This window comes from Cyprinus carpio, chromosome A25 (assembly GCF_018340385.1).
Source record: "Cyprinus carpio isolate SPL01 chromosome A25, ASM1834038v1, whole genome shotgun sequence".
Taxonomy (NCBI): Eukaryota; Metazoa; Chordata; class Actinopteri; order Cypriniformes; family Cyprinidae; genus Cyprinus; species Cyprinus carpio.
Genome location: NC_056596.1, coordinates 19,741,174 through 19,751,853, shown reverse-complemented (window position 1 = coordinate 19,751,853; position 10,680 = coordinate 19,741,174). Strand labels below are relative to the sequence as shown.

The following is a 10,680-nucleotide window of genomic DNA, read 5'->3' as shown; positions in this document are numbered from 1 at the left end:
TCTGCACCACATTATTATCTTGTTGTTCATCACCTCTAATGTTCTGCACACCATTCCTGATACATTTAACCTTTTGGCTTACATTTACATCAATATCTCTGCCATCGGAAATAATANACCCGCACTCAGATTTGTGCCATGACTAAGGATATAATGACCCTTCCACCACATTCCCCACTCGACTTCATTATCAACATCACTATGGGTTTCTTGTAACAGAACAATATTTAACTTTTTTTGATGCATTATTTCGGACACCAAGGCTCTTTTATGCTTATCCCTCCCTCCATTAATATTTAGTGATCCCACCCTCAATGAATCCATATATAAAGTAAGGAAGGGATAGAGACAGAACAGAAAAGAGCAGCAGAAAAGGAACACCGCGTGATGCATGGTTAGTTGTTTACAAAAAAGCTTTTAATTTTCTCTTTTTATCCACCTTTCTGCATTTTCTAATGGAAGTAATGTGTTTTTTCAACCGAAACCGTTTCTTTTCACTCAACAGATCATGACTTACATTTTTATAAAGAAAGGCCACAGATCTCTCAAATTTTTCCACATCAGGAAAAAAATCTTTGATATTAATCAAGAAAGCTATTAATTTCNTAAGGACGGGTGTTTACAACCCAAAGGGATTGTTTTAAAACCACTCGCAAATTTGCCAAAACGTGCCAATTCTCGCTCCAGTGCATCATCAGGAATAAAAGGCGGAACGTTAGATACAGTAATTTATTTTAGCAGACGGGGCATACAAAGGGGTAACCTGAACAAGGTTTTCATTTATAACAAGACCAGTTTCGATCACGCACGATTAACAAAGGCTATGATCCTTCAAAAAATCACTACAGCCTTGTTCAAACGAAGAGAACCCGGACACAATGTTTTCATGTCCGACTTCTTCCCCAGTAGAAACGAGAACGTCTTCCACCGAGACGCCGTCCTCGGGTACACACCTGAAACCATTTCGCAGTGACAACGACGGCGTCTCCTCATGAGACGCCATCTCACTGCGCAGTTTCTACAAGGTGCTCAAAATAGCAAACCCAGACCATATGGAAAATAGAAAGGAAAAACCCCAAATTTTAGAAAATAAAGCGTATTCACACAGCTCAGGTCTCACCCACCACCACTCTCAAACTTTAATCTGGGGAAGCTGTTCTGTAATATCATCAACACAAGACTCCGTACACTTCCTCACCGAACACAAATGTCCTCAGCAAAAGTCAGATTGGATTCTTCCCAAATTACAGAATCTGGAACATCAGACCACATCTTCACCCTACAACACCCTGATCGACAAACACATCAACCAAAACAAATCCAAAATATCTGCTTGCTTTGTAGATTTCCAGAAGGCATTTGATTCAGTTTGGCATGCAGGCGTCTGCTGTCAAAACTTCTAGAATCAGGTATTGGGGGTAAAACATACAATATTATAAAAACAATCTATTCAAAGAATCTGGAAATAAAGGAACAGAATTCTTGAGTCAAGGGCGGGGTGTGAGGCAGGGCTGTCCACTATCACCGACCCTCTTCAATATCTACATTAATGAATTAGCGACAGTCCTAGAACAAGCAGCAGCACACCTGGCCTCACACTACATGACTCCAACATAAAGCTCTTGCTGTTTGCAGATGATCTGGTTCTGCTGTCTCCAACAGAAGAGGGTCTATAGCAGAACCTAGACGTCCTGCACACGTTCTGTCAGACCTGGGCCCTGACCATTAATCCCAACAAAACTAAAGTACTAACATTCCAGAAGAGACCCAGAGTTCAGGGAAAGAGACACAGCTTCACTCTTGGTATGACAAAAACAGAACATGCCACAAACTACACACACCTCGAGCTGAAGATGAGTGCAACTGGTAAACTAAATTTGGCTGTGAATGAACTGAAAGAGAAAGCAAGAAAATCTATCCAAATTGAAATACCAATTAGAATCTGGCTCAAAATATTCCAATCAGTCATTGAACCTATTGCATTATATGGCAGTGAAGTGTGGGGTCCTCTCCTGAATCAGGAATTTGAAAAATGGGACAAAAATCCGATGGAAGCCCTGCATGCTGAGTTCTGTAAGAGTCTCCTCAGAGTCCAGAGGAACACTACGAACAACGCATGCAGGGCAGAATTAGGCCAATACCCTCTACTAATGCACATTGAGAAACAAGCCATCACATTTAGGAAACTCCTAAAAATAAGCCCAACTCTTACCATTTTAAAGCCCTTAAAAACCATGAAGTGAACCCTGAAAAAAGCCCCCTGATTCAGATGATCCTGAAGCTGCAGAAGCAAACTAACACGACTAACAACAGCCAGCATCAGGACTCTGAAATATCCATCCACACAATTCAGCCCAAACAAATAATAAAAGTACAGAAAGAAAATTATCTAACTTACTGGACTGAAACAACAGAGAAACAAAGTAAACTGGAATGTTATTTGGTCCTAAATAGAGATTACGCAATTGCAGAATATCTGAGTACAGTGAAAGACTGTAAATTAAGAAGACAAATGATGAGGTACAGACTGAGCAATCATACTCTGACTGTAGAGACGGGCAGATATCGACAGCACTGGCTGCCCAGAGAGAGCCGGATCTGCCCTTACTGTAGACAGAGACACACTTCCTCACCGCTGCTCTAACTATCACACATTACAAAGACATTTCATCCCAGATTCGAAACACTTTACCATGACTACAAAATGATAAACAAGAAAACACAACTTCAGTATTTATTAGGTGAAAAACAAGACTGTATCTTACTAGCAGCACGATACACTGATGCCTGTCACAAAAAGAGGGAGGAGTCAACAAATCACACACACACACACACTCTCTCTCTCTCTCTCACACACACACACACACACACACACACACACACACACACACACACACACACCACATTGAATTATAAATTGTTCTTAGAATTTTAAAATGTTATTTGTTCTACTGTTTAAATGTGTATATACATGCATGTATATAGATTCAGTGTAAACACTGTGCTTTGGCAATACATTGTAACAACTGTCATGCCAATAAAGAGAGAGTGTGTGTGTGTGTGTGTGTGTGTGTGTGTGTGTGTTAGTCTCACTGGATCCCATCGTTCTACAGTACTGTAGTGTAATACACTCGTCTGCACACGGTGCTGTTATGATGTAAACTCTGCTGTAATTATTAAATATGAGTCTCGTCCTTCTGCCGGAAAACACTCACCACATACTGAAGGAGACTGAAACAGGTGTCTGAAGCCGCTTCCGGTCCAGCCTGCTGTCCACTGGCGCTTGCTCTGGATTATGAGTCTGTTCTGAGCGGTCAGCTGATTGGGTTTGATGGCTCTGAGAGCAATGAAGACGGCGCTCCGCCCGAGTCTGATGGACGCCGCCATCGCTGTGCCCTTCTCCCGCTGCAGCAGCTGCTGCTTCTGTGCGCGCGGCTCGGGCTCGGGATCGCGCATCAGCGCCGCCTCGCGGCCCGCTCCTGCACGCGCTCTCACAGGCTTCACACTCACAGAAGAGACCGCGCTGAGAGTGGAACAGGCTCATCTCACCAGTACACTTCACATCACAGGAAAGCATCAGAATGACACTTGTGACTATACTGTCAGGTATTATATAGCTACTAGTTAAATGCAGAAAATATGAAGCAGAGAGAAAGCACTTGATGAACGAAACTGAAAGATTATGAATGACAGGACAATTAGTAAAGCACAGAGTACTTAAGTGTGCTATGAGTGGAGAAAGTAATAGATGCACCGTCCCAGAGGAGGAGACTGGAGAGTGTAGCAGTCACGCGGCTCCAGAGGAGGGCGCTGGTGACACATCCGGAGCTCAGGCCGCCGTTCAACCCCGAAGAAGAAGCGGCACGTGACGCCACGGTGACGTCGTGAGCAGCCGAACCCGGAAGAGAGAGAGAAACGCTCGAGCGGAGACACATAAACAAACGAACCGAGCTGAAAACATCGAATTAAACCACCAGACCTCATAGAACCGCAGTGAACATCAACATGGACGGTAGGAACACTCGTGTTAAACACTCACCGACTTTATTAGGAATGTGGTTTGATCAGATTTCTGTACTGAGTCCTGATCTTATTCTGAACTCTGAACTGATCTGCTGTGTCACTACACACACACACACACACACACACACACACACACACACACAGTTAACCTCTGTGTCACACTGTAGCTGAACTCGTTTATCACTGTTAACAGTGTTGTCTCACACACTGAATGATTGATTGTTGTGTGTTTCTCTCACACAGACACACTCTTCCAGCTGAAGGTGACTATCTCTCTCTCTTTCCCTCTCTATGGATGCACTAATGATGGCAGTCTCGTCTGATCTTTGAATCTCGTCCTTTTCTCCAGTTCACGTCGAAGCAGCTGGAGCGGCTGGCCAAAAAGGCAGAGAAAGACTCCAAATCCGAGCAAGCCAAAGTGAAAAAGGTAGAGAGCCGACGCGTGACGTCACTGCTCCCGGGTGTGTGTGCCGCGAGAGTGACGTCACTGCTCCCGGGTGTGTGTGCTGCGAGAGTGACGTCACTGCTCCGGGGTGTGTCGCGAGAGGGACGTCAGCTCTGTCTGAGATAGCCATCGAGACGTGAAGAGACTTTCTAAAGCCAGCGTGACAACAAATGTTTTTGAACCAAATCACCAAACCCTGCCTTTAAAACCTCAGTCAGGGGCGTGTCTGTTATCTTTACACAGGTGCTCATGGGTAAAGGCACAGGTTTGTCTCAAAACCAGTCATAAGTAGCACAGGTATATTTGTAGAAATAGCCAAAAAAAAACAGTGTATGGCTCAAAATGATCGATTTCTCTTTCTTGCCAAAAATCATTAGGATATTAAGTAAAGATCATGTTCCATGAAGATATTTTGTAAATTTCCTACCGTAAATATATCAAAACTTAATTTTTGATTAGTAATATTGCATTGCTAAGAACTTCATTTGAACAACTTTAAAGATGATTTTCTCAATATTTAGATTTTTTTTGTTTTGCACCCACAGATTCCAGATTTTCAAATAGTTGTATCTCAGACAAATATTGTCCTCCTAACAAACCACACATCAATGGAGAGATTATTAATTCAGCTTCATCATATGATGTATACATCTCAGTGACTGGTTTTGTGGTCCAGGGTCACATTTACAGCTAAGTTAAATGCTCTAAATCATCTCTGGAAGGCGTGGGACCATAAAACACTTGTCCAGTCATGTTCCTCGGTCCGAGGGCTACGATAGGCTGTCCTGCCTGCGTGTCAGTGCATGTGTTCAGTGCACCCTGTTGGCACAGACATGATACATCATCATCGCTCCACTACTGCAGAGCGAGCCAGAATGGAAGCCGTTATTGATGTTATATTATGTTCTTTGTGCTGTAATGTTTTCTCACGGGTGAAAGAGACGTGTTAGCCTCTGCTCTGCCTGTGTTTGGGAGGAGGCGTGGCTTTGGAGAGAGTGATGATGCTGGAGGGTGGGATCTTATGTTTCAAAGCTAGCCTCTCTGAAGTCACCTGTCCTTCCTTTAGATCTCCTACATGTAGCTTTTCATTTCAAAGCAGTCCTGTGATCTCCTCTTCTGATTCACGTGTTTAACTCTCCAGGCTCTCCAGCAGAAGAACGTGGAGTGTGCGCGTGTGTACGCAGAGAATGCCATTCGCAAGAAGAACGAGGGTCTGAACTGGCTGCGCTTGGCGTCTCGTGTGGACGCCGTGGCCTCGAAGGTCCAGACAGCCGTGACTATGAAGGGGGTGAGGGCGACGACTGTGTCCTGATCGCTGTTCTCAGCATCTCTAAGCACTGATCTGAGTCCAGCCTTTATCCTGCTCTGTTTCAAGGTCACGAAAAGCATGACGCAGGTGACCAAAGCTCTGGATAAGGCTCTGAGCTCCATGGACCTGCAGAAGGTGTCGGCTGTCATGGACAAGTTCGAGAGCCAGGTTCAGAATCTGGACGTTCACACCTCGGTGAGTGTTGAGAGCCTTTGGATCCTTTTTGTCGTGAGCGTTTGAGCCCAGGCCGTTGTTTCTGAGAGCCGTCTGTTTGGGTGTTTGTTCAGGTGATGGAGGACTCCATGAGCTCTGCCACCACGCTGACCACGCCGCAGGAGCAGGTGGACGATCTGATCCTGCAGATCGCGGAGGAGAGTGGCCTGGAGGTGAGGACCAGCTCAGTCAGCTGCCGGCGGGAGCCACGTCACTGGGAGAGACGTCCGTGCGCCCGCAGGACAAAGAGGACCAGCTCTCCAGACGGTACGTCTCCAGAGGCACCACTCCCAGTGTTTCATGTCTTTGAAGCTGTCGAGTGTGTGTGTTTCTTCTGGTTTCACTGGCGACTCGTACTCGGTGTTAGTGACTGATGTTGGTGTTGTGTTACAGGTTGGCAGCTTTACGTAACTGATGGCGTTCGGAGATTCAGTCAAACTTTCCCTGCGTGGAGGACGCTGGTTTTTATAATCCAGTCCATTTATACACATTATCTCCCATACTTTATGATGAAAACATGTACTGTCTCTCCTTCTTCTTTGTCAGCTCTTTATTTCATCAAACATGACTGTGTCTGTCAAAAGAGCACAGGTCATTCCCCTCTTTATTTCTGGACGAGAAGCATCAGGAAGCTCGTTTCTACTCTACGCAGGGCTTCTGATGCAGAGGAGGGCTCTCTGCTCATTGTCTTTACTGGCACGGTGTCGACTGAAGTTTGCATATGTATTTAAAGCTGATAAGATACTGATCTGTTCATAATGCTAGCAGAGCTCATGGTGTAGTACACAGCGTGTGAAATGCAGAGCTGCGCATGGTTTTCTCCTGAGTTTGCTTCGGTTCCTCATGCCTTACCAAGGTGCTTCTTGCGTTCAGTGCCTCCATCATATTACAAGAGTGTATGAATCCACCCCATATTTAAACACACACACACACACACCATAGTGTAACTGAATCTCATGTTCTCATGTTTCTGTAAGTCTGCTGTGTTTCCTCCGGATCGGCTCGGGTGTGGGATTAGATCAGTTTCTTGTGAGCATTGATCATGTAAATAAATAAAATCATTCTGATATCACTTCTCAGATGCGTCTTATTTGGCATGTTCCAGTGCACCTGTTTTTTCAAGCATCCTAGTAACAGTTGACATGATGATGTTTACAGCTCGTTCATCACTGTATAAGGCTCTGGACTGAACCTGTAGATCGCTGCTGATGGATCCTCACTGACTGCAGCTGGTTCTGAGCTCACATGGACACAGAAGCTCTGTTAACATCACCGTTCTGTCGATACCATCCAGAACAACACCAGATATCACACTTCTACACCAAAGTAATGCTGAAGACATACAGTGATGTTAGGAGATGATCAAATCAAGACGCTGTTCAGTTTGGGATATGCATCATGTCATAAATAACTAGATGTTAGATAATTTACACTACACACACATGCTTAATTATCATTACTGTGTTTTAGTGAAATCAAGCACGTTATACGTTTTCTGATCTTTCTTGTTGTTTTTGTTCTTTTTATTGAATAAAATTGTACAGTTACACAAGTCTCTCCTGCTCACCGTCGCTGCTCACCAGAGGTTTCATTCATCAATTCTGTGAAATATGTGAACAATTTAATGACTTTTTTTATTATTATTCGAGAATGTTGTAAACTGTAATGTATTTCTGTGATGCGCAGCTGTATTTTCAGCATCATTACTCCAGTCTTCAGTGTCACGTTATCTTCAGAAATCATTCTAATATGATGATTTGCTGCTCAAGAAACATTTCTGATTATTATCAGTGTTGGGTTTTGTACAGTACAGTTGCACTGCCTTTGTTTTGTATCGACTGATTGAGAAATGTGTTTAGAGATTGGCCTTTTTTAATGATTAATCATGTAGTAATGTGCTGATTCATTTAGACAGGTGGCTCCACTTCTACATTCCAGTGTCGTGGAACACAAACATGTCAACATAATGATAAAGTGACACAATAAGAGAGGACACATGACACATGAGGATATAAATAGCAGTCGCTGAATGGCGGAGCAGCAAACAATGCATGCAATGGTTTCTACAGTATTTCTGTAATATTCTGATTCTGAAGTATCTCAACACATTTTTATTGACAAGTCAAGTGGAAACATTAGAGAAGTAAAATAAGCGAGGTTAGTCCACGATCGGCTTCCGTAGTCTGACGAGCTTACTTGCTGATCCCGGTCTCGTGAAGCACGTGGTTATTCCTGCAGGGGGCGCAATGTTGCTCAGAAACAAAGACCGATCTTTTCACATTTCGGAGGACATTTATGTGACCAAAACCGAAACTGTGTCGCTTCAGCTACTGTTCGGATAATAATTTACACTTGAATAATGATGGAAACCTACTTAAAGGTCGCTGTATTGGAGTTAACGCAGGCTGCGAGTTCTTGCTTGGACCAATCAGAGACGCCGCCCGCGCTGCTAAACCCCTCCCCCTTCCAGACCGGTTTCCGCTCTGCTGCTGTGTGTTGTTTCTTCAGGGAGTCGCCCGTAGTAACCGCCCGAGCAGCTCAGACCGGAATCACGAGCCAGCATGACGAGAAAATCACTGATCCCCACACACGGAAAATTACCGTCTCTGAACCGTGCGTGCCGGATGTTCCAGTCCAGGCCGTCATGAGCAGATTAAAGATGTTCTTAGCGGACCGCGGCTGTGTTTGAAGCAGTTCGAGGACGAGTATTAACGCCTCTGATGAATCGGTGATTGTACTGACAGCTCTCGGTTGTCGTGGCTGGTGGAGACATGAAGACGGTGGTTTTCGCGTTGAGCTGTCTGCTGTTAATCGCTCAAGCGGAAGACCCCGAAGAACCCGACCGGAACCCGAAGCCCCTCCAGTACCTGTACATCGGCGACGGCTCCTCGCAGGAGTTCGAGTTTCCCCAGAACACGCCCGGAGTGATCGTCATCTCCAGCCGGTACCGCAGCTCCGGAGGGCCGGAAGGGTCGCGAGAGCCTCAAACAGACGGTTCGGGTGAGATCTCTGGACCCGGACGTGATCTCCATCCTCAACGTGAGTGACAGCGGACGCTCGGGAGCCGTGAGCAGTTACGTCATCAGCATCCGGTCTGGGGTGCCGGGCACGGCTCCGCTGCTCATCCAGCTGCTGGACCTGTACAGAGACTCGGAGCCGGTTCTGATCGAGGAGCGGAGCGATTACTCCATCAGGGTGGCGGCGGGCGGCGATGACCCCGGGTCCAGCGGGCTCGCGCACTTCTCGGAGAACCCCGTCCTGTTCGCGCTGACTGCCCGCTCATCTTCATCAAACAAGTGTGCGTTTGGCTGTAAGGTGGAGGTGGAGGTTCTGCTGGGTCTGCTGAGGAGGCCGGTGCCGCTGCTGCTGGGCGTAGCGGGTCAGTTCCTCATAATGCCGCTCTATGCGTACGGGCTGTCCTGCCTGGTGTCCCTTCCCAAGGCGCTGTCGCTGGGGCTGGTCATCACCTGCTCGGCCCCGGGCGGAGGCGGGGGGTACCTCTACAGCCTGCTGCTGGGCGGAGACGTCACCCTGGCCATCAGCATGACCCTCATCTCCACCGTGGTGGCGGCCGCAGCCATGCCGCTGTCCTCAGCGCTGTACGGCCGGCTGCTGGGGGTCCACGCCGCTCTCCACGTGCCCTTCGTCAAGATCCTCGGCACGCTGCTCTTCATCGCCATTCCCATCTCGCTGGGCATGCTGGTGAAGCTCCGCCTGCCGGCCGTCACCCGCGTCCTGCTCGCCCTCATCCGCCCCTTCAGCTTCGTGCTCATCGTCGGGGGGATCTTCATGGCCTATCAGATGGGCTCCTCCATCCTCGCCAACGTGCAGCCTCCGATCGTGGTGGCGGGTGTGTGACCGTGCCCGTCTTCGGGCTGCTGGTGGGCTTTGGGCTTGGCGCGGCTTGGCGGGGGGATGGCGCCGGCTCAGAGGAAGACCGTCAGTATCGAGAGGTGGGCGTGCAGAACAGTCTCCTGGCGCTGGCCGTTCATGCAGCTGTCGTTCCAGCGGGACCGAGGCGGACTACGCCTCGCAGGCGCCCTTCATAGGTGGCCCTGAGCAGCACGTCGGAGATGCTTCTGCTGGTGCTGGTGCACATCGTCCAGCGACGCCTGTGCCTGCCGCCAGCCTCAGAACCGGCACCTGATGGCCAGATACAGCCGATCGCTGCCGAGCACTACTGCCAGAACGATCCGCGGACCGCTCAAGTGTTTCTGTCTCACTACCAAAGGCCTTCGCTCGTTGTGACCGTGTTTGTTTCAGCCTCTTTTTTTAAATCAGATTTTAATTAACACAGACTCCTGTGCATTAAGATGACAGTGTTTACGAAAGATATGAGATATTTTTCTAAGTAATTTTGCGATATGTTATTTTGTAATTCGGATGCTTTGTTTGTACCTTGTTTGGAGATGATGATGATGATGTTGATGTGATTGAATCATGTGCTGAAACAGTGGTGACATGTGATTAAATGCTTTTTGACAAGACAGAAGAAGTGTCTTTCAGTACTAGCACCGTGACTTATATTTATTCATGCCTGCAGAGGTTCAGCGGGTGTTCTCGTCGAATGCAATGCAAGTTCAAATCAAAGTCGACCTTTTTCAAATTTCACAAAAACACCTTCAGTATGCAGTGAGCTGTTAACTCTTATCCTGAGTACTCTGGGCAGTTGTGTTAACTAGGCACATGC

At 46.9% G+C, this 10,680-nt stretch overlaps 2 protein-coding genes across 2 annotated transcripts; both read left to right on the top strand.

Moving 5' to 3' along the window:
- Positions 1-3,805: 3,805 nt before the first annotated feature.
- On the top strand, positions 3,806-6,553 carry chmp1a (charged multivesicular body protein 1A). The gene is given in 8 exon segments (XM_042715832.1): positions 3,806-4,012; positions 4,267-4,286; positions 4,373-4,450; positions 5,610-5,756; positions 5,844-5,972; positions 6,065-6,164; positions 6,167-6,257; positions 6,384-6,553. Coding segments are annotated over 8 exon segments (594 nt in total). The 5' UTR covers positions 3,806-4,005; the 3' UTR covers positions 6,406-6,553.
- A 2,078-nt stretch (positions 6,554-8,631) lies between these two features.
- On the top strand, positions 8,632-10,479 carry slc10a3 (solute carrier family 10 member 3). Its single transcript, XM_019090936.2, is given in 8 exon segments — positions 8,632-8,947; positions 8,949-9,842; positions 9,845-9,898; positions 9,900-9,938; positions 9,941-9,979; positions 9,981-10,001; positions 10,003-10,038; positions 10,040-10,479. Coding segments are annotated over 8 exon segments (1,512 nt in total). The 5' UTR covers positions 8,632-8,761; the 3' UTR covers positions 10,283-10,479.
- Positions 10,480-10,680: the final 201 nt, after the last annotated feature.